This window comes from Coregonus clupeaformis, chromosome 13 (assembly GCF_020615455.1).
Source record: "Coregonus clupeaformis isolate EN_2021a chromosome 13, ASM2061545v1, whole genome shotgun sequence".
In the NCBI taxonomy this organism is placed as follows: Eukaryota; Metazoa; Chordata; class Actinopteri; order Salmoniformes; family Salmonidae; genus Coregonus; species Coregonus clupeaformis.
The window spans coordinates 37,371,359-37,390,984 of NC_059204.1; the positions used below are offsets into that span (position 1 = coordinate 37,371,359).

General features: G+C 44.2%; 1 protein-coding gene across 4 annotated transcripts in view; it reads left to right on the plus strand.

The window, feature by feature from the left end:
* LOC121579909 (unconventional myosin-XVIIIa) overlaps positions 1–19,626 on the plus strand; it is a 110,926-nt gene that overhangs the window by 74,279 nt on the left and 17,021 nt on the right. For all 4 annotated transcript variants that reach the window (XM_041894886.2, XM_045224356.1, XM_045224357.1 and 1 more), the window contains 10 exons: positions 5,192–5,320; positions 8,887–9,030; positions 9,341–9,430; positions 9,728–9,847; positions 9,996–10,113; positions 17,188–17,315; positions 17,422–17,576; positions 18,519–18,642; positions 18,794–18,994; positions 19,081–19,191. In XM_041894886.2, the coding sequence (XP_041750820.2) occupies positions 5,192–5,320; positions 8,887–9,030; positions 9,341–9,430; positions 9,728–9,847; positions 9,996–10,113; positions 17,188–17,315; positions 17,422–17,576; positions 18,519–18,642; positions 18,794–18,994; positions 19,081–19,191 (1,320 nt within the window). The remainder of the gene's footprint in view (positions 1–5,191; positions 5,321–8,886; positions 9,031–9,340; positions 9,431–9,727; positions 9,848–9,995; positions 10,114–17,187; positions 17,316–17,421; positions 17,577–18,518; positions 18,643–18,793; positions 18,995–19,080; positions 19,192–19,626) is intronic.

The window sequence follows — 19,626 nt, forward strand, 5'->3', positions numbered from 1 at the left end:
ACACAAAAATTATCAATGGAAATCAAATTTATCAACCCATGGAGGTCTGGATTTGGAGTCACCCTCAAAATTAAAGTGGAAAACCACACTACAGGCTGATCCAACTTTGATGTAATGTCCTTAAAACAAGTCAAAATGAGGCTCAGTAGTGTGTGTGGCCTCCACGTGCCTGTATGACCTCCCTACAACGCCTGGGCATGCTCCTGATGAGGTGGCGGATGGTCTCCTGAGGATCTCCTCCCATACCTGGACTAAAGCATCCGCCAACTCCTGGACAGTCTGTGGTGCAACGTGGCGTTGGTGGATGGAGCGAGACATGATGTCCCAGATGTGCTCAATTGGATTCAGGTCTGGGGAACGGGCGGGCCAGTCCATAGCATCAATGCCTTCCTCTTGCAGGAACTGCTGACACACTCCAGCCACATGAGGTCTAGCATTGTCTTGCATTAGGAGGAACCCAGGGCCAACCGCACCAGCATATGGTCTCACAAGGGGTCTGAGGATCTCATCTCGGTACCTAATGGCAGTCAGGCTACCTCTGGTGAGCACATTGAGGGCTGTGCGGCCCCCCAAAGAAATGCCACCCCACACCATGACTGACTCACCGCCAAACCGGTCATGCTGGAGGATGTTGCAGGCAGCAGAACGTTCTCCACGGCGTCTCCAGACTCTGTCACGTCTGTCACGTGCTCAGTGTGAACCTGCTTTCATCTGGAAGAGCACAGGGCGCCAGGTGGCGAATTTGCCAACGTCCTGCACGGTGTTGGGCTGTAAGCACCACCCCCCACCTGTGGACGTCGGGCCCTCATACCACCCTCATGGAGTCTGTTTCTGACCGTTTGAGCAGACACATGCACATTTGTGGCCTGCTGGAGGTCATTTTGCAGGGCTCTGGCAGTGCTCCTCCTGCTCCTCCTTGCACAAAGGCGGAGGTTGCAGTCCTGCTGCTGGGTTGTTGCCCTCCTACGGCCTCCTCCACGTCTCCTGATGTACTGGCCTGTCTCCTGGTAGTGCCTCCATGCTCTGGACACTACGCTGACAGACACAGCAAACCTTCTTGCCACAGCTCGCATTGATGTGCCATCCTGGATGAGCTGCACTACCTGAGCCACTTGTGTGGGTTGTAGACTCCGTCTCATGCTACCACTAGAGTGAAAGCACCGCCAGCATTCAAAAGTGACCAAAACATCAGCCAGGAAACATAGGAACTGAGAAGTGGTCTGTGGTCACCACCTGCAGAACCACTTCTTTATTGGGGGTGTCTTGCTAATTGCCTATAATTTCCACCTGTTGTCTATTCCATTTGCACAACAGCATGTGAAATGTATTGTCAATCAGTGTTGCTTCCTAAGTGGACAGTTTGATTTCACAGAAGTGTGATTAACTTGGAGTTACATTGTGTTGTTGAAGTGTTCCCTTTATTTTTTTGAGCAGTGTATTTTAGTGCAGTAGCCTAATAGTTGGAATAGTAACTGAAGTCTGGACACTGACTATAGGCCTCACATGTATTCTATTACAATATTAACTTCTGCAGAATTAAGTGTTCCTGGCAGTAAAATAATAGACCAAATGTTAATTTTGTCTCGGGAAGAAGAGTGGAGAAATATTATTGATTTCTTTCAACATTTTGAGAGAATGCGAATGCGCGCTTAGGGACCTGTTCTGTAGCCTACATGCAATTTCTTTCAGCAACATAAAAGCTGACAGTATTTTATTTTCAACCACATAAAATATGCATCCTAGACTTAACTAAAATACTTATAATTTCCTTAAAACTGGTCAATATGATGTGATTTGGAAATATCCCTGGTCCCTAGAGCGAAGCAGAAATTAAAGAGAACTTTACCGATGTCAACTAGATTGTTGATGATGCATTGATCATTCAATCGATTTATGACATTCTGGTGAGCATGGCTTTATTTAGTATTCTAGACGAGCGTCAAGTAATGACAGAAGAGAAGCTGCATGTATCTAATTGTAGACAAGTTGACTAACAAATAGCCTACCAAATGTCGGAAATTATAAGCAGAAAAATATCTGAATGAGGCTTAAAACATGTATTTTTTTTTGCACCTCCTGTCATGCCGCTGTCCATGAGTAACGTGCGCAGGTAGCCTACATTAAGTAATTGTTTGACAATCAGTTAACATCATGACTAGTTGTGTTTATGCCACATTAAAAAGTAGGCTAATACATTGAAGTTAAAAGACATATCTTTACTATTAGGCCCATAGACATTCTATTAAATTATTATGAATACTATATGTAATTACTGTATATGATAAAATAACAAAAGCGTGTGCACACATAGGAGGTCCCGTGTACAGAAAGCCCTTCAGTTGCTGAAAAAAGAAAATAAATGATGAAAGAATTGTCAGATTAACTGATACCTGACACGGACATGGTGGCGTAGCAGGGAGATCGGAGTACCATGAACCAAGAGGTTGTGAGTTCAAATCCCAGGAGAGGACATGTTGAATAATAATTACTGTATAAATGAACATGCATAATGTAATCATGTGTGTCAAATATGTAAGTTTAAAACACTGTATGTTAAAAGCACTGTATGTGTGAGTATCCCTTACCTTGCCAAACAAAGAGATATGAATGGATCAGTGGTTCACCAATCAGGGCTTTGATTGACTTGGCAAAAGTAACAAGACGTGATGTGTAATGATTTTTTTTTTTACACAAATGTTCTCGCAACATTCCCATGAAACGTGTCTAGAACATTATCTTAAGTTCTGAGAACATTGTAACCACGTTCTGGGTAAGTTCTATTTGACATTAAGGGAATGGTCGCTTGGAAACATTCCTTGCACATCACATGACAGATGATGCAATCTCTATTGCACTCCACACTGCCCTTTCCCACCTGGACAAGAGGAACACCTACGTGAGAATGCTATTCATTGGCCACAGCTCAGCATTCAACACCATAGTGCCCTCAAAGCTCATCACTAAGCTAAGGATCCTGGGACTAAACACTACCCTCTGCAACTGGATCCTGGACTTCCTGACGGGCCGCCCCCAGGTGGTAAGGGTAGGTAACAACACATCTGCCACACTGATCCTCAACACGGGGGCCCCTCAGGGGTGCGTGCTCAGTCCCCTCCTGTACTCCCTGTTCACCCATGACTGCATGGCCAGGCACGACTCCAACACCATCATTAAGTTTGCCGACGACACAACAGTGGTAGGCCTGATCACCGACAACGATGAGACAGCCTATAGGGAGGAGGTCAGAGACCTGGCCGTGTGGTGCCAGGATAACAACCTCTCCCTCAACGTGACCAAGACAAAGGAGATGATTGTGGACTACAGGAAACAAAAGAGGACCCAGCACGCCCCCATTCTCATCGACGGGGCTGTAGTGGAACAGGTTGAGAGCTTCAAGTTCCTTGGTGTCCACATCACCAACGAACTATCATGGTCCAAACACACCAAGACAGTCGTGAAGAGGGCACGACAAAGCCTATTCCCCCTCAGGAGACTGAAAAGATTTGGCATGGGTCCTCAGATCCTCAAAAAATTCTACAGCTGCACCATCGAGAGCATCCTGACTGGTTGCATCACCGCCTGGTATGGCAACTGCTTGGCCTCCGACCGTAAGGCACTACAGAGGGTAGTGCGTACGGCCCAGTACATCACTGGGGCCAAGCTTCCTGCCATCCAGGACCTCTATACCAGGCAGTGTCAGAGGAAGGCCCTCAAAATTGTCAAAGACTCCAGCCACCCTAGTCATAGACTGTTCTCTCTGCTACCGCACGGCAAGCGGTACCGTAGTGCCAAGTCTAGGTCCAAAAGACTTCTCAACAGCTTCTACCCCCAAGCCATAAGACTCCTGAACAGCTAATCATGGCTACCCGGACTATTTGCACTGCCCCCCCACCCCATCATTTTACGCTGCTGCTACTCTGTTAATTATTTATGCATAGTCACTTTAACTCTACCCACATGTACATATTACTTCAACTACCTCAACTAGCCGGTGCCCCCGCACATTGACTCTGCACCGGTACCCCCCCCCCTGTATATATAGCCTCCCTACTGTTATTTTATTTTACTTCTGCTCTTTTTTTCTCAACACTTTTTAGTTGTTGTTTTATTTTACTTTTTTATAAAAAATAAATGCACTGTTGGTTAAGGGCTGCAAGTAAGCATTTCACTGTAATGTCTGCACCTGTTGTATTCGGCGCATGTGGCCATTTTTATTTTATTTTATTTTATTTTATTTGAACATTACTATGAAAATGTTAGTTAATGATCTAATGAGACTCTTAAGGGAATGTTCTCTGAAGTTGTGGGAACGTTTGTTGTTAGCTAGGATGTATTTGTCACTCTGGGTGAACTGTCTGGCAAGTATTGCCTGCCCTGAAAGTCTCTTGGCTGGGGAGGATGGATCTGAGAGGCATGCCTGCCTTCCAGCCTCACCGTGAGACACACAATCATGTCTCCTTTGTATTCATGTCGTTATGGAGTAATTTCTGGCAGGTGATGGGCTTCGGTGTTGTCTTTCGCCCTGGCACTTGTAGACTAATCACAGTAAACACTGCTTGGCACACTTCTGTTTAATCCCATCAGCTGAGAAGTGGCCCATAGCCAACAAGAAAGTATTGTAATTAAAAATGATAATTTTTTGGGAGACAGCTGTTGTTGCCTTCGGGGTTTGGATATTGAAATGGGCTTCGGAGTAGATTAGCACCAAGATGGTGGTTCACAAAACATTCCAACGGCGTCCTAGCAACAGCAGTGGCCCCAGCAGAATGCCAATTAACAGCAGCACCAAATCTTCTGATGACACTGGGTCCACCACACAACTCTCACTGTGGTAAACACTGCCACAACAGGAAGTCACATGTCTCATGCCACCTTTTGATTTACTCATTCTGATCATAATATAACGCAGACACCCAGAGATCTCCTTACTAGTGGTTTTCTGATGTAGACCTACAGTATGGACAAACATGACTTTACTGTGGAGCCATTTTCTAAGAGGGTAAAACGAGAAACAGCAGTTTTATGTTGAAGCCAAATTCATGACATTCTCCCTCTAACATTGCATTGCAGTACATTTCAAGTCAATTATGTGACCATTTTGTTTGATTTAAATCAGCTCCATACTTGAACAAATGTGAATATATCTATTTTGTTTGATGATGAACTAAAAGGTGTGTACTTTGGTCCCCAGTTGTTCTTCAGAGCGGGGACCTTGGCTAAACTGGAGGAGCAGCGGGAGGAGCAGACCAGACACAACATCACCCTGTTCCAAGCAGCCTGCAGTGGGTACCTGGCCAGACAGGCCTTCAGGAAGAGGAAGGTAGACTACAACACGGCTTCACGTCATAAAGTTATAAGCAGGGAAGGAGACAAAGATGCACTGTGTATGTCAAGGCTATGACTGTGACTGTCCAATATGATCAGAATCTGTCTTATAGGTTGAAATTCAGGATTTATTTTCCATGATTTACATTGATAGTTTTTTTTTGTGGAGAGCAGTTCAGTCTTCCTACTGTATATTCCCCCTGTTTCTGAAATATTTTTTAGACTACAGCAAGCTCTACAGTAAGCTCTACAGAACAATATTTTACTATTGATTTAGAAACTTGAATGTGATCTATAATAGAGAGATGTGGTTGCCTAGGAGTCTGTAGAGTGATGGAGCCTCTTCCAGGTCAAATTTTAGAGGCTGTTTGCTCTGCCATAGGACCACAGCTAGCTCTGCTGTAAATCTCAAACTAATCACAACAGGACTTAGTAAATCCATCGGCCTAACCCCTCCCCATCCCTCCTCCCCTCACCTTCTACCTGATTCACCCTATCACCATCTGCACCAGGGATAGGGGGGTGGCATGTCCCCCTTAATCACACTCTTATTGATCAGCTCTTTCTAAAAGCAGCCCTATTATACGTGCCAGCATCTCCTTCTCCTCAGTTCTATCTCTCCTTCTCCCTCTATTAATCTCTCGCCCCATGATATGGGGCCATCTCTCTGGCGCTGATAGCATTTTTGCAGTTGATGTATGGAATCCAGCACTCCTCTCCTTCACTGTGTGATTACGCTTTGAGTGAGCAGGCTGCCTTCATCTGGCCTGGCTATCCCTGAACTCACTGGCTGGTACATAACCACCCACAGGACATCACTACACTTACTGGCTGGTACACAACCACCCACAGGACACCACTACACTCACTGGCTGGTACATAACCACCCACAGGACATCACTACACTTACTGGCTGGTACATAACCACCCACAGGACACCACTACACTCACTGGTTGGAACTTTCCTTCACCTCCACACATACTGTACACTACCTACATTTCAGCCATGGCTGTGTACTCTCTTTGTTTCCAGGAAGCATCCATGTGGCTTTAAGCGTTCTGAGAAACGGACATACGCTGCAATATCATCCCAAGGTGGTCTATGGGAATAGTCTTTTAGCTAGTTTTGCGAAAAGCTTAAGTTTTTAGCCTTTAGACATTTTTGTTATCTCTGCTTCTATTAAAGAGTTGTGCTTCTCATAAGCAGCTTTTGAGTAATGGGCATGTGGTGGAAATAGGAACCCGGGAATGGCCAAGGTTTTCTCTTATTAAGTTCAAAGGGCATCGTTCAGAGACTGAGGCAGGCTGAGGGAGAGGAGCACTTTATAATCCACTGGAAAGGGCAGCAAATCAGCACTGAGGAACTGTATGAAGGCTAACTGTACCATTACTAAGTCCATTAGTCGGGTCGCTTTTATTTCTTCTGAATGCTCTCTCCTCTGTTTCTTCCCCTACATTTATCTTTAATAGAAAGATAAGATTAAATTAATTTTTTCTTGTAAAATCTTTGCCTCTGAACTAAAGTTCAGGTTTTCGTGAGGTAAGATGTAGTATGGGTGAGGGCTAAGGTTCTGTGATTTTTTTCTGGTTAGGATTGGTTGTTTCATATCAGTGTATGGAATCAGTTATTTCTATTCCAGTGGAAAATAGAAGTCCAAAGTCTGCCCTGAAAATCACCTGAAAGGCAAATATATGCAGTAGGTAAAGAAGCAGCCCTAGAAAAGTGTAATTGGAGGAATGCGTTGAAGTGGTATATTACTGTGTGAATCAAGTTCCCTCCTTCCCTCCTCCCTCTTTCCTTCCTCCCTCTCTAGCAAGATTAACTGAGTGTCTCTATCCAGAGGCCTGTCTTATAATAATGATTGTATAATGAAACCCACTAGGGCTCTCACTCTGTCTTCCCCGTCCATGAAATTTGATTAGGCTTCCATGATGTCACTGTATGATGTATCCGTTCTCAACAAATGTGCCATGGTTAGATGGAAATCCCCTTGGAGTGTTAGGAATGTGGTCTCTGGCAGCGGCAAACATACTTAAAGCCCATGGTGCTTGATGAGCGGTAGGCCGTGTCATAGAATGTCTTGTAACTTTTGATTGATTCATCATGGTTTCCAGAGCTTTTTGAAGTCATCCCAGCATGACTTCATCAGAAATATATATCTCCCTTTCGAGAAACAATTTCCCTTTTGAAAGTGTGCCTGTCTCTCTCTCTCTCCTCTCTCTCTCGTACAGTAGTGGAGGGGGCATATGGAAGACAGGATGTTTTCTTTTGAAACACAGTCCAGTGTTCCGCTGTGTGTTTTCTTTCCTGATGTATACCTCTGGGAGCCGGGGGGAATTGAACAGAGCATCCGATGGGTTTCCTAATTAAGCGCTTGTTTTAAGTCAGGGAGTGCGGTGCTGAGTGGAAGCAGGTGGTGTGGGCGGGTGCTTCTCATGCACCGTCAAGTAGCGCTCAGTCTTCACACACAGCGCACGCATGCATGCACACCACACACACATTCACGCACAGGCACACGCACACCTCAGGCAAGGAGAGCGACACACCGAGCCAAAGCTGTTAACCTGGAAATGACATCCACTCCTACCTAGCCCTACACTCTTACAAAAAAGGGTTCCAAAAGGGTTCTTCGGCTGTCCCCTAGATAGCATACTTTTTTCTAAGAGTGTGGATGATTATGTCAGAATCTTGGCCCACGATCCACGTCCTCTCTGCAGACTGACATACAGTAGAAAGACAGACCCTCTCAATATGAAGAGCCCTTTGTTTAATCTCGTCTTGCAAGTGGCCTAATCTTCTGTTTGCCTTATTCATTATGGGCTATACATCACAAATGAGTCCTGTTGAATATGTCTGTCTGAGATTTGCTGAATATAGCAGTGTGTTACGGCTTTCATGGTGTAACAAATCCTAATTGGTCATAGAGGCTGACTTCAGGGCGGAATCTACTTGATGCTGGGAATATTGAGTTTTGCCATAATCTGCCACTACTACAGATGCTCATGCACAAGCTGCACGGAAATCATGTAACACTTGGAATCGGCTTCCAAGATGTATTGATGTTTGATTTAATTAATCAAAAGAGCTTCTAGCCTTGGAAAATGGTCTGCAGCAACCCTCCAGAGAAGGCTGACTGACGAAGCCTGGCTGGTTAGTCGAAGCTGCAACACATGATTATTGGATGTGTACATGTCCATCCATCCTGTATGTCAATAACATGGAGACTAGGGCTAGGGTTTCTCAAGATCAGAAATGGCACGTCATTCAATAGTAAAGAGTAAATCACACTGAAGTTTAGGCTGATAATACTAATCAGATGAGATATTCATTCTCTATAGTTAGTCAGTGCATTGAGTGGCTCTCTGTACTCTCTTTCTGTAGTAGAGCTAGCTCTGCTGCACTGTACCTCCTCTGCACTGTACTGCACTATGCTTAGTGTGCTTCCACTCTCTCCTCTCCTCTGCATTCACACTCTCTCAGCCCAATACAGTACAGTCCAGTACCGTCACACCCACTCTCTTTCTCTGTGGGCTGTGTTTCTCTCTCTGTGTTCTGAGCAGACTCACGACCTGGCCATCCGCTGCATCCAGAAGAACATCAACAAGAACAAGGGAGTGAAGGGCTGGCCCTGGTGGAAGCTGTTCACCACCGTACGGCCCCTTATTGAGGTGCAGCTCACAGAGGAACAGATCCGAGGAAAAGACGTGAGTATCTCTCTCTGTCCTTCTGTCTGTCTGACTATACATGTTAGCCTCTTTAGCCATCCAACCTCACCCACTGCAAATCTGCTCCACATGACTAAAGTAAGGGTTTGCATACTTGTAAATGAGTGATTGTACACACACAACCAACCATGAGTCAAGTCTCCAGAGTTGCTATATGATGTCAGGTGGGAGTGGTGAATATCTCCATAGTGTTGCACAGGATTCCAACATGGCTACCTCTGCTGTAGCTATTTTCTACTGTCTCTTTCCTGTTCTTATAATTGTCATTGTACTGTATGTTCTCTTCCAGGAGGAGATCCAGCATCTGAAGGGGAAGCTGGAGAAGACTGAGAAAGAGAGGAACGAACTGAGACTGAACAGTGATCGACTGGAGAGCAGGGTGAGTCTCCTGGGGCCTTTCTTCTATGCACTACATTCTGGGAGATGGTGTTTGCCGCAGAAGTAGTATACAGTAACTCAGTCATGCTGCCTTCATTAACCAGAAGCTGTGTCAGGTTATCAACTCAAACAGTCCACCTTTGTTCAATGTTTGACTCAGTCTGTGATAAGAAAAGTAGGCTGAGGATATGACTCTCGGGCTTCATAGGTAGCCTTTTGATGGTGTGTTTGTAGTGTGCTGTGACCGAAGATAGGCCATGGGGCATACACATTAAATACTGTGTGTGTGTTCCTCCAGATCACAGAGTTGTCAGCGGAGCTTGCGGATGAGAGGAACACTGGAGAGTCGGCCTCCCAGCTGCTGGAGACAGAGACGTCTGAGAGACTGAGACTGGAGAAAGACATGAAGGACCTACAGGTACAGACAGACACATGCACACACTCACTCTTGAGTGTCTGTACTTACACTTTTGTGAGCCTAAGTAATAGGACAGGGAAGATGGAGCACAAATGTAACATTTAGTACAGAGAATATTCAATATTCTGTCTACCTCTGTCTACCTCAGGCTAAGTTTGACTTGATGAAGAAGCAGATGGAGTCTATGGAGCTGGAGGTGATGGAGGCTCGTCTCATCAGAACGGCAGAGCTCAACGGGGACATGGACGAGGACGATGATGATGCAGGTGAGTTCTTCTGATGCCTAGAGTCCAGTGGCGGTCAGTGCTGTTTACGATGAGCATGGCCTTATTTCTATTACAGCATATTGGATGACTGTCATTTATATTCCATTCACTCAGTTCAATGTAACAGCGATAGGTTTAGGCTACTACATGATACTCAAATTTTCCCTATAACCATCAAGGAGGTTGCTACAACCTAGCCTATGAATAAAAGTTTACAACGTAGGTGCACACAAGTCGAGAGACAAATTTGAGGTGACAGACAGTGACATTCAATACCGCCTTGCACACTCTTGCCTGCATCTAGCTGATATAGTGTGTAATCATTAGTCCAACAGTTGCAAACAAGAGTTTCTATTGGACAAATTCAGGTATGTTTATCCCCGTTTTGTTCTGTTTGCTTCCGTTTAAGAAACATTTTTCAACACACTCCTGATCACGCATAAACAGAGTTCACTCTCATAACAGCCACGTTGTATTCCTTCTCTTCCCTTCATTTGTGGATTTCAATGCACAGCACATCAGCTGTATGTGACCAGGCGAAAAAACCTTTCCAAGCCAAACCGCTACACACAGCCTACATCGTTGTCACCATATTAGCTCAAGTAATGTCATAGTTAGCATAACTAATAGAACTAACACGTTAGTAAACCCGCTACAATCATGCACTAACGTTAGTCTACAGTCAGTAAGCAGTTACACTGGTGGGCCCCGGTGGCAATAAATTAGTAATACCAAAATCTTACCTTGACTTAGAAGAGTTCCAGTGTTGTGTTGGAAAGTCATAGCCAGCTAGCTAACATAGCATCCCTCTGTTTGAGCAGGGTGTTTCAGTAGGCTAAACTAGCTAGCTGCATTTGCTAGCTAAGTAAGTGAAACTGAAAGTGACAAAAAATGACAATGTCTCTCTATTTCTCTCTTGCTTCTCCTTCATTTTGGAAGATATTACATTTTTCAAAACTGTTCAACTATTGTCTTTCTCTCTCTTTGAGTCAACTACTCACCACATTTTAATAACTGCAGTGCTAGCTAGCTGTAGTTTATGCTTTCAGTACTAGATTAATTCTCTGATCCTTTGATTGGGTGGACATGTCAGTTCATGCTGCAAGAGCTCTGATAGGCTGGAGGATGTCCTCCGGAAGTTGTCATAATTACTGTGTAAGTCTATGGAAGGGAGTAAGAACCATGAGCCTCCTAAGTTTTGTATTGAGGTCAATGTACCCAGAGGAGGACGGAGGCTAGCTGTCCTCCGGCTACACCGTTTTGCTACCCTACCTAGTGCTGTTGAGGCTACTGTAGACCTTCTTTACAAAATAGCGTGTTTTAATCAGTTATTTGGTGACGTGATTATATTTAGTATAGTTCTATCTAAAAAGGATAACTTTTTAATGTTTTACAATTTAAATTTTTATGAAATTCACTGAGGAGGATGGTCTTCCCCTTCCTCCTCTGAGTAGCCTCCACTGCTAGAGTCTCTTATCCACACAAACCCACTGAATGCATGGTGACTATTCTGTTGTCATTATGGCTGAGTGAAGGAAAGGCATTAGAAATATAAAAAATCTAATAAAATTGTATTTGTCACATGCGCCGAATACAATGGGTGTAGACTTTAACGTCAAATGCTTGCTTACTAGCCCTTCCCAACGATGCAGAGTTTAAAAAATATGTATAATAAAACTAAAAATAGTAGCACAAGGAATAAAATACACAAGAATGGAGCTACTGTATATACAGAGAGTACCAGATGTGCAGGGGTACGAGGTATTTGAGGTAGATATGTACATGAAGGCAGGGTAAAGTGACCAGGCAGCAGGATAGATAATAATAATAAGAGGGGTAACCATTTAATTAACTATTTAGCAGTTTTATGGCTTGGGGATAGAAGCTGTCTCGGAGCCTGTTGGTCCTAGAGCCAATGCTCCGGTACTGTTAGCCGGACGGGAACAGAGTGAACAGTCTATGGCTTGGGTGGCTGGAGTCTTTGGCAATTTTTCAGGCCTTCCTCTGACACCGCCTGATATAGAGGTCCTGGATGGCAGGGAGTTTGGCACCACCCTCTGTGGCGCTTTGCAGTCGAGGGCGGTGCATTATCAGACCAAGCGGTGATGCAACCAGTCAAGATCCTCTCGATGGTGCAGCTGTATAACTTTTTGAGCATTCGAGGGCCCATGCCAAGTCTTGTTCAGCCTCCTGAGGGGGAAGAGGCACTGTCTTGCCCTCTTCACGACTGTGTGTGGGCCATGTTAAGTCCTTAGTGATGTGGACGCCAAAGAACTTGAAGCTCTCAACCCACTCCACTATAGCCCTCTCTACTGGTATGATTTTTATTTTGTATATTATCTTTATTTAACTTGGCAAGAGGAGTTAAGAACAAATTCTTATTTACAATGATGGCCTACACCGGCCAAACCCGGACGACGCTGGGCCAATTGTGCGCCGCCCTATGGGACTCCCAATCACGGCCGGTTGTGATACAGCCTGGAATCGAACCAGGGGGTCTGTAGTGACACCTCAAGCACTGAGATGCAGTGCCTTAGACCGCTGCGCAACTCGGGAGCCAATAAGAGGATACTCACATATTACATAGGAAAGAGTGGGTTGTAAGTTGTATTATGATCACCTGTGTTTTTCAGAGGCAAACAGACACAGCTTAGAAAGTGGCCCATGGTATTTAAAGCTGCAATATGTAACTTTTTGGGGGCGACCCGACCAAATGCACATAGAAATGTGCGTTATAGATCTGTCATTCTCATTGAAAGCAAGTCTAAGAAGCGGTAGATCTGTTCTATGTGCACTATTTCTATACTTTCCCTTAAGTTTCATATAATATTTGTGGTTATGGAAAATATGTTTCACAGCGGTTTAGATGGTACAATGATTCTCTACACTATACTTGCTTGTTTTGTCAAATAAACTGAAATTAGGCGAACTATTCAAATTTTTGCAACCAGGGGCGATTTCTGCATAGTGCATCTTTAATAGTTCCAAACTGGTAATATGAAGGGTATTGTGTGACTCGTCCTTAGTACAATATTTGAGACTACATACAGTAGAAAAAATGGGTCAAAAGTTGCATAATAACATATAGTGCCTTGCAAAAGTATTCATCCCCCTTGGCGTTTTTCTATTTTGTTGCATTACAAACTGTAATTTAAATTGATTTTTATTTGGATTTCATGTAATGGACATACACAAAATAGTCCAAATATGTGAAGTGAAATGAAAAAAATAACAAATAAATAAATAACGGAAATGTGGTGCGTGCATATGTATTCACCCCCTAAATAAGATCTGGTGCAACCAATTACCTTCAGAAGTCACATAATTAGTTAACTAAAGTCCACCTGTGTACAATCGAAGTGTCACATGATCTGTCACATGATCTCAGTATATATACACCTGTTCTGAAAGGCCCCAGAGTCTGCAACACCACTAAGCAAGGGGCACCACCAAGCAAGTGGCACTATGAAGACCAAGGAGCTCTCCAAACAGGTCAGGGTCAAAGTTGTGAAGTACAGATCAGGGTTGGGTTATAAAAAAGTATCAGAAACTTTGAACATCCCACGGAGCACCATTAAATCCATTATTAAAAAATGGAAAGAATATGGCACCACAACAAAACTGCCAAGAGAGGGCCGCCCACCAAAACTCACGGACCAGGCAAGGAGGGCATTAATCAGAGAAGCAACAAAGAGACCAAAGATAACCCTGAAGGAGCTGCAAAGCTCCACAGCGGAGATTGGAGTATCTGTCCATAGGACCACTTTAAGCCGTACACTCCACAGAGCTGGGCTTTACGGAAGAGTGGCCAGAAAAAAGCCATTGTTTAAAGAAAAAAAGAAGCAAACACGTTTGGTGTTCGCCAAAAGGCATGTGGGAGACTCCCCAAACATATGGAAGAAGGTACTCTGGTCAGATGAGACTAAAATTGAGCTTTTTGGCCATCAAGGAAAACGCTATGTCTGGCGCAAACCCAACACCTCTCATCACTCCGAGAACACCATCCCCACAGTGAAGCATGGTGATGGCAGCATCATGCTGTGGGGATGTTTTTCATCGGCAGGGACTGGGAAACTGGTCAGAATTGAAGGAATGATGGATGGCGCTAAATACAGGGAAATTCTTTCAGTCTTCCAGAGATTTGAGACTGGGACGGAGGTTCACCTTCCAGCAGGACAATGACCCTAAGCATACTGCTAAAGCAACACTTGAGTGGTTTAAGGGGAAACATTTAAATGTCTTGGAATGGCCTAGTCAAAGCCCAGACCTCAATCTAATTGAGAATCTGTGGTATGACTTACAGATTGCTGTACCAGCACAACCCATCCAACTTGAAGGAGCTGGAGCAGTTTTGCCTTGAAGAATGGGCAAAAATCCCAGGGCTAGATGTGCCAAACTTATAGAGACATACCCTAAGAGACTTGCAGCTGTACAGTTGATGTCGGAAGTTTACATACACTTAGATTGGAGTTATTAAAACTCATTTTTCAACCACTCCACAAATGTCTTGTTAACAAACTATAGTTTTGGCAAGTCGGTTAGGACATCTACTTTGTGCATGACAGAAGTAATTGTTCCAACAATTGTTTACAGACAGATTATTTCACTTATAATTCACTGTATCACAATTCCAGTGGGTCAGAAGTTTACATACACTAAGTTGACTGTGCCTTTAAACAGCTTGGAAAATTGTCATGGCTTTAGAAGCTTCTGATAGGCTAATTGACATCATTTTAGTCAATTGGAGGTGTACCTGTGGATGTATTTCAAGGCCTACCTTCAAACTGAGTGCCTCTTTGCTTGACATCATGGGAAAATCCAAAGAAATCAGCCAAGACCTCAGAATTTTTTTTTAGACCGCCACAAGTCTGGTTCATCCTTGGGAGCAATTTCCAAACGCTTGAAGGTACCACATTCATCTGTACAAACAATAGTACGCAAGTATAAACACCATGGGACCACGCAGCCGTCATACTGCTCAGGAAGGAGACGCGTTCTGTCTCCTAGAGATTAACGTACTTTGGTGTGAAAAGTGCAAATCGATCCCAGAACAACAGCTAAGGACCTTGTGAAGATGCTGGAGGAAACAGGTACAAAAGTATCTATATCCACAGTAAAACAAGTCCTATATCGACATAACCTGAAAGGCCGCTCAGCAAGGAAGAAGCCACTGCTCTAAAACCGCCATAAAAAAGCCAGACTACGGTTTGCAACTGCACATGGGGACAAAGATCGTACCTTTTGGAAAATGTCCTCTGGTCCGATGAAACAAAAATAGAACTGTTTGGCCATAATGACCATCGTTATGTTTGGAGGAAAAAGGGGGATACTTGCAAGCCGAAGAACACCATCCCAAACGTGAAGCACGGGGGTGGCAGCATCATGCAGTGGGGGTGCTTTGCTGCAGGAGGCACTGGTGCACTTCAGAAAATAGATGGCATCATGAGGAAGGAAAATGATGTGGATATATTGAAGCAACAGCTCAAGACATCAGTCAGGAAGTTAAAGCTTGGTCGCAAATGGGTCTTCCAAATGAGCAATGACCCCAAACATACTTCCAAAGTTGTGGCAAAAATGCTTAAGGACAACAAAGTCAAGGTATTGGAGTGGCCATCACAAAGCCCTGACCTCAATCCTATAGAAAATGTGTGGGCAGAACTGAAAAAGCGTGTGCGAGCATGGAGGCCTACAAACCTGACTCAGTTACACCAGCTCTGTCAGGAGGAATGGGCCAAAATTCACCCAACTTATTGTGGGAAGCTTGTGGAAGGCTACCCGTAACGTTTGACCCAAGTTAAACAATTTAAAGGCAATGGTACCAAATACTAATTGAGTGTATGTAAACTTCTGACCCACTGGGAATGTGACGAAAGAAATAAAAGCTGAAATAAATAATTCTCTCTACTATTATTCTGACATTTCACATTCTTAAAATAAAGTGGCGATCCTAACTGACCTAAGACAGGGAATTCATTAAATGTCAGGAATTGTGAAAAACTGCGTTTAAATGTATTTGGCTAAGGTGTATATACATTTCCGACTTCAACTGTAATTGCTGTATAAGGTGGCTCTACAAAGTATTGACTTTGGGAGGGGGGGGTGAATAGTTATGCACGCTCAAGTTTTCTGTTTTTTTGTCTTATTTCTTGTTTGTTTCACAATACAAAATTATTTGCATCTTCAAAGTGGTAGGCATGTTGTGTTAATCAAATGATACAAACCCCCCAAAAATCTATTTTAATTCCAGGTTTTAAGGCAACAGAATAGGAAAAATGCCAAGGGGGGTGAATAATTTCGCAAGCCACTGTAACTGGCCCATGAATTGGCATATCTTCTATGGATTTACAGGTGTGGAATTAAGATGCCCAGTCAGGCCTTAGTCCTCTCTCTCCTCTGATCTTCTGCGCTGAGTGAGGCGTCATGCTGTGAGTGTATTGTCCTTGAGTCTCTCTGTGCCCGTGAGTCAAGGCGCTCGAATACCCGGCCTCCACAAAGCCAGAGTGGGGAGGTTTCAGATAAATTAGAAAATAATCTTGTGGATCAGAGCCAGTGGCCCCTGGAAGCTGTCATTATGCTATATATATGCAAATGTCTGTTCGTAATGGAAAGCCACAGTGTTCCTGTGTGAAGGGGGAATGGACAGCCTCTCAAACGATAAGTCTGAGAAATGAACCTGGACCTCCCTCTATTCTCCACTGCTTTAGTGTAGATAGTCTCTGACAGCCACAGCTCTGGGCCAAGTTAAAGCTCTAGATTAGATTAGATAGATTAGATGTGTTTATTAGTCACATGCACAGGGTCGCAGATGTAATCGCAGGGTACAGTGAAATTCGTATTCTCCGAGCTCCAACAGTAAAGGTAAAAAAAGAGAAGTCAATGAAATAATAATAATAATAATAATAATAATATATACACATTTACAACTGTATCTATGCTGTTATGTTCTGCCCTTCCACTATAAAACTCTTACGGATTCCATACTCTGTGTTTCAATGGTGTCAAGTCAATTTTTAAATTAATCTACTGGTAGTTGATGAACTTCTTCATATGTACTGTCACTGGTCTGTCTCACAGGAGGAGAGTGGCGGCTGAAGTACGACCGAGCCATCCGGGAGACAGAGTTCACCAAGAAGAGACTTCAGCAGGAGTTTGAAGACAAGCTGGAGACAGAGCAGCAGAACAAAAGACACCTGGAGAGAAGGGTACAGCCCTGGTCTTACACTAATGCTTAATTCCATATTGCCCACAAGTGTACTGTAGTGATATCTCATACTGTATGATATTAGAGTACTCATACTGTGTGTGTAGCTGACTGATTTGCAGGCGGACAATGATGAGGTGCAGCGCTCTGTGCAGCAGCTGAAGAAGAAGTGTAGCAGACTGACGGCTGAGCTGCAGGACACCAAGCTGCACCTGGAGGGCCAGCAGAGCCGCAACCACGACCTGGAGAAGAAACAGAGGAAGTATGTACACGCACGCACACTCACACTCGCAGGCACACGCACTATTACACAATGCCAAAGCCTTCATTCACCAGCTCTGGTTATATAACACTGACTATAGAAATAATAAACCTCCATTTGGACATATACAGCACTAGATGCCTTACCATCCAAAGAGTGAGAAGTGATGAACATGTTTCTTTGTCTGCTGAAATGTCCTCACACTCACTAGCTGACCTACCAAGGAGACTACTACAAGTTTCTTAATTTCAACAGAGAATAGACTGGCTGTAATCTGTGGAATTGCATTAGCCAAGGGAATGAGTCAGACTTTTAGCACTTGAGAGGTTTGTGCTGTGACAGAATGTGATCTCTCCCCTGGGGCCAATTGAAGATGCTCTGTGGGAGTAATCATTTTCAGCTGTGCAAAGCCGAGGACGGCTCGTCTTAGAGAAGAAAAAGAGAATTAAGAGACCTGACAGTTCAGAACACTTCACAATTCAGCTGAACACTCCTAAGTATAGCCGCCCCAGACAACTGAATAGAACATTATGCTCATGATGAGAATGCTATTGTAAATTAACAGACCACACTTTTAACATTTAAAGGTGAGTGCTGATAATGAGGTTAAAATGGAGGCTATACTGTTTGTAGTAGTCCCCAGTGGGATCAAAGGAGGTGAAATTGTTTCTTATTGCAATGTATTAAGTTGTAAATGATTTAACTCAACAAATGGGCCTGGTTAAATATTTGATCTTAGTCTGAAAGTGTTGTTTCTTGCTTGATCAAATCTTCTGCTTCATTTTGCTTCATAACATCCAACAACATTGGATGAAAATGGTCTGTAATATTTATGATTTTTGGGGTTTGTCTATTAGACCAAACTCAGTGCAGAGTGAAGGAGAGGTCTTGAGGCTGTATCAAGGCCTGTCAGTAGTGTAACATGAGCGTTGTGTGTTGCAGGTTTGACTTGGAGCAGAACCAGGCCCAGGACGAGGTGCTGAGGGAGAAGAACCTGAGAGAGAAGCTGGGCCGGGAGAGAGACATGATGACTGGGGAGCTGTTCAGTCTGCGCCAGCAGCTGCAGGTACAACCTGGACACAGATGATAGATCATAATGTTATCGTTCCCCCTGGGGAGATCATGTTCTCTATGTCCTCTGTATGTCTGGCCTGGTCCAGGAGTCCTCTGACTATCCCTGTCTCTTTACTGCCCCCTGCCTGCCTGCCTGCCTACAGGACAAAGACATGGATCTGTGTGCCGTCCAGCTGAAGGTGGAGCAGCTGGATGCGGAGCTACAGGACCTGACCTCCCAGGAGTCCAAGGACGAGGCATCGCTGTCCAAGACCAAGAAGACGCTCCGCGACCTGGAGGCCAAGGTCAAAGACCAGGAAGAGGAGCTGGACGAGCAGGCCGGGACCATCCAGATGCTGGAGCAGGTAGAGGAGGAGGTGAAGAGGGGAGGAACACAGAGTCCATATAGGAGTTGCCGGTCTATAACAGTCTATTTGTGTGTGTCCTTCAGGCCAAGCTGCGTCTGGAGATGGAGATGGTGAGTCTGCGGCAGACCCACTCCAAAGACATCGAGGGCAAGGATGAAGAGGTGGAGGAGATCAGGCAGTCTTGCAGTAAGAAGGTATGGAGGCCTGCTCACACTCAGCACACAACTGTATTTTCCACAGCAGTCCTATTTGTGATTTTATCAGCTATGCATAACCTCCCCACTTTAGAGAAACAACATGCAGACACATGTCAAGTATACAACACAAACAGCTCTGACAGGCACTTCAACAAACACACACAATAATGTGTAGGCAATCGTGTCAAATTACACTACACTCTGAATTCCTATCTTGACTGCCTTAATTTCCCCAATAGCAAAAAGTCATGGCAACCAGATCTGGAAATGACAGTTGACGTGATTTGTTGTCGTTTGGAATGTTTTGATTACATACTTCTATAATTGTATAAATTTTTACCCACAGTAATTTCACATTGACAGTCAGGCATATGGTGCCGCATAGAGTACGACATTGATCTGGCCCTCTACCTTTAGACCTATGAGGACGAC